General features: G+C 48.7%; 1 protein-coding gene across 2 annotated transcripts in view; it reads left to right on the top strand.

Annotated features, from left to right (window-relative positions):
* The first annotated feature begins 3477 nt into the window (after positions 1–3477).
* The window catches only part of SLC16A10 (solute carrier family 16 member 10), a 66333-nt gene continuing 65599 nt past the window's right edge, over positions 3478–4211 (top strand). For both annotated transcript variants that reach the window (XM_040697151.2, NM_001321736.2), the window contains exon 1: positions 3478–3968. In XM_040697151.2, coding sequence (XP_040553085.1) covers positions 3641–3968 — 328 coding nt within the window. In that variant the 5' untranslated portion in view covers positions 3478–3640. The remainder of the gene's footprint in view (positions 3969–4211) is intronic.

Below are 4211 nucleotides of genomic sequence, written 5' to 3'. Positions count from 1 at the left end.
GAATAGGCGCATTATAAATACTGGCTGAAAATTAAACAACTGAAAGGCTTAACGATTAAGCGTATGCATTACTCTAAGTGGCCGCAGAATTCTGCATTATCCTCTCCATAAAGTGCCAGCATTTCTTGATTTTGCATCTGTTGTTTCTCTTGTTGAAGATTTGTGATAAAGGTCGAGCATTTTTGATGGGCACGATAAGCATTTTACTAAAGGCCTTTTTTTTTTTTCTGAATGTGTAGGCATACACTTTCCATTGAGTGCAGTACAAATTCTAAACTACTCAACAGAAGAATAAAAAATAAAACTCTCTGAATACGTACTCTTCAGACTTGGCATTCTACCCTCTTTGCCTTTGCAGAATACTATATACGTCTGAAATTTTCTACAGATAAAATGATTTATGGAAAAAGCCATCTTGACATGTCATTATCAGCACACTTGAATTATATAGGCAATAGTGTGATCTTTTTAAGTATTTGGTAATTGAAACTTGTCTTACGCTAGAAGGGAATACTACATGTGAGAGCTACTGAAGAACTGGTCTATTTTCAATAGTCTGTGATACAGGGAGTGAATAGTTACCAGGTTGTTGGCTGGAGTTTTAGGTAGAGTTGCAGAAGGCACTATTGATAGTCCACAAAGGACAGGGTAAATTCCTATCTGGAGTGGGCATTTGCTATACTGATTCAAAATCAGGCATAACCTGAGAACCACCACAGCAAATGAATGACAATCAACAAGAACAAATCTTAGACAAAACCAAGATGCTTCTCACATCTTAGTCTGAAATCATTATTTCTCAGCTGATTCAGTCTCCGCTGATATTTTTTCACTTTTGTCTCTGTTTTACTGTTACTTCTATTACTGTTTTTCTTGCTCACGAGTAACCATTTTTCTTGTGATGCACGACACAAAGAGCCACAAAGGTGGCCTTACTTTCAGGTATATCCTTAATGTCAGATATATATTATCTGTAATACCTGGTATATATTTTTTCTTTCAACTAGCCTTTTTCTTAAACAAACAAACAAACAAGCAACAAAAACCCCACAACCCTTTGATTGAAATATTTGAAGACCAATGCTTTTATTGTGAATTATTTGGGATAAAAATGTTTAGAAATCAAACTGTGGTTAAACTTGGCCATGTTCTGTTTGCAAGGCACATTTTCTATGGAAGGTGGAGATTGAAAATTATCTAACTCGGAAGAGTGACTCTTTATTGTTCTTGGGAACTATGAGGGAAATAGCTGGGATCTCAAGAGACCTTTCTCAAAAGGGAAGAGACTTAGTTTTTGACAGGAGCACAGTGTACCAAAGAGAAGGTGGTATTAAATTTCCCTAGATGTCTACTAAAGACTTCTAGTAAGAGCCCATAAAGGAAAGCCCCACCTGCCCTAATTTTTGATAACATAAACCATGTTTTCCTGACTTAATATTAATAGCTCAGTAAGATAGAGAATACTGAAGGAACATGCAAATTAACTATATCCATCAGATTTATAAAAATCATATGTGTTGGAGAGTCAGATTTTGTGAGTCTCCATTCCCAACAATGTGAGGAGAAAGGGAAAACAGTCACTTCATACTAACCCAGGGAAAAACAACACTTAAGAACTGTAAAATAGAATCCATTATGAAAATGTCCTGAAGCAGAAGTTGCACATAATATGTTCACAATGGTTTTAAAAAAAATCACATCCTTTATTTTTAAAAAGTTGGGGGAGTAATTGACAGTGTTTATGGGAAAACAGGGAAATGAAACTGTAAGACATAAGTACTATATTGAAAAACACAGGGAGAAGGAATTAGTCTTATGCTTTGCTGAGTACCATCCAAGAAAGAAAAAAAAAATGCAGTTTTTGCTACAAAGAAATTTGACCATATATCATAGAGGTCACAGCCCCCCATTCACAAACAGGGTTGAAGGAATCTGAGGAGTCCAAGTAACAGGAATATACATAAGTGCTTGTAGAACCATGACCTGTCTGATCAGCCACACTAAGACTCAGTCTTGGATTTTGCCCTTGTTTATTTTATGCAACCGAAAAGTTTAATTAGGTTAATCATTGTTGGCAAACGTACTGAAGATCGAATCTGGTTCCAAAAAGGGTTTGCTCTATCTGAACTATTCAAACACTTACCTGGTGCTGGGTGAAGCCAGACTTACTGTAAGAAAGCTCAGCAAGATTTGGAGAACAGCCTTGGGACAGAGGCACTGGAGGATGTTGGGTGTTAACTTCTGCTTCTTAAATTGTTTAGGATGTCTTTGGGGCTTTTCATGGAGAATAAAACTTGATCCCTGGGTATTTTTTGCCAGCTGCCCATAAGTTCTCTTTGCTTTGACAATTCTTATGCATTTTACACAGCTGCACTAAGTTTTGTTATGGGCTTTTAGTTTTTCTGTATTCTTCTGCCGTTGTACGTGTGTGTACCATTTCTTTGTGCTCGACCTGGGTGTGCACGGTCAAAGAGATAAACCGTAGGGTCACAGAGTGCCTTGGGTTGGAAGGGACTTTAAAGATCATACAGTTCCAACTTCCCTGCTGTGGGCAGGGCTGCCACCCCCACCTCAGCTGCCCAGGGCCCCATCCAACCTGGCCTCGAGCACCTCCAGGGATGGGGCACCACAGCTTCTCTGGGCAACAAAGGGAGCATGCAGCAAGATCTGTGCTTCTATAAGACGTCCATCATTAGGATCATAACTGCATTTTTAACTATTTCTAAATTAGCTTCTTTTAAAACCATTTGGAGGACACAAAGCACACAGACTTAAGAATCCAAAGGCCAGTTAATTCCAAGAGCCAATCATTCGTAAAGAAGACACCTATTTGGCGTGTGCTATGACTTGGGCTTTCATTACATCATCATGTGGCTTGCTTTCTTTAGCTCCTGCTTTCCACGCGGAGAGTGGCCGAGGAATTTGTGCAATACAAGGCACGGTCTGTGAACCCGAGCCGTATTTTGGAACGAGGTTTGTTTCCCCTGTGGCCACGGGTTGGTAGGAGGGAGTAGGAGGCTGACAGCCAAAACAGAAGAAACGGCAAAGGTGGGACTATTACTTTCCCCTCAGCGCACGGGAAGCGTAAGGGCGGCGGGACACCGCCGGGTGGAACTGCCCGTTCCCGCGGGGAGCCGGCCAAGCTCGGGAGCGCGGCCAGAGGCTTGTTTACTCCCCGTCCCGCTCCGTCCCCACACGTTCCACAGCGGCGGGGCCGTGCGAGAGCCGCTCTTCCTCACGCGGCGGCGGCCTCGCGTCCCCCTCCCGAGGGGCGGCGGCACGAGCGCCTGTCGCCGCCGCTGACACGCCGCGCCACCGCCCCACCCCCTGCGCTAGAGGGGCGGGGAGGGGGGGGGGACACAAGGGAAGAGAGGCCACGCTCCCCGCCCTCAGCCAATCGGAGCGGGGGATGCCGCCTCGCGCCGCTGACGCCCCCGCGGGAGCCCCCCTTTTAAAATAAAGCGGCGGCCGCGGGGCGGGAAGGGCAGCGCTGAGGAGGAAGGGGTGTGCACGCGCGCGGGGAGGGCGCGCACGCGAACGCAGAAGGGCTACGGGTATGCGCGCAGCTCCCGCGGGCAGCGGCTGAGGCGGGCGGGGGGCTGCCGGGAGGAAGGAGCGGAGCGGCACGGCGCGGCTGAGGATGGCGCCAGCGAGCGAGCAGCTGCCGCCGCAGGACGACGGGGGTCCCGCGGCCGCCTCCAACCCTCCGATGGAAACGCGGCGGGAGAACGGCGGAGAGCGGTGCGCGGGGGACGACAGCGCGCCCGTACCGCGGGCGGCGGCCGAGGGCGGCCCCGGAGGCGATGCGGCCGAGCCCCCCGAGGGCGGCTGGGGCTGGGTGGTGATGCTGGCCGCCATGTGGTGCAACGGCGCCGTCTTCGGCATCCAGAACTCGTGCGGGGTCCTCTTCGTCTCCATGCTGCAGCTCTTCGGCGGCGGGCAGGACAAGCAGATGGCCTTCAAAACAGGTGAGGGGCTGCGGGGCCGCCCCCGGCCGAGGCGGGGTGCCCCGGGGCTGCGGGAGCGGGGCCGGGGCTCGGCTCTTGGCACCCGAGGCGGAGCTGCGGGAGAGGAGCAGGTGCGCTCCGCGGCGGTATTTTTAGCAGTCTGGCACCGCGTGTTGTGGGGAAATACAGGCGTGATCGTGGTCCCAGGAAGTTTTTTTTCCTCCGCCCTTTGAGCGTAACGGTTGGTCTGAGCGATTGGCTCGG

The sequence above is a fragment of the Gallus gallus genome, chromosome 3, assembly GCF_016699485.2.
Source record: "Gallus gallus isolate bGalGal1 chromosome 3, bGalGal1.mat.broiler.GRCg7b, whole genome shotgun sequence".
Classification (NCBI taxonomy): Eukaryota; Metazoa; Chordata; class Aves; order Galliformes; family Phasianidae; genus Gallus; species Gallus gallus.
Note: the sequence above shows the minus strand (reverse complement) of the source record. Positions and strands in the feature narration are given on the sequence as shown.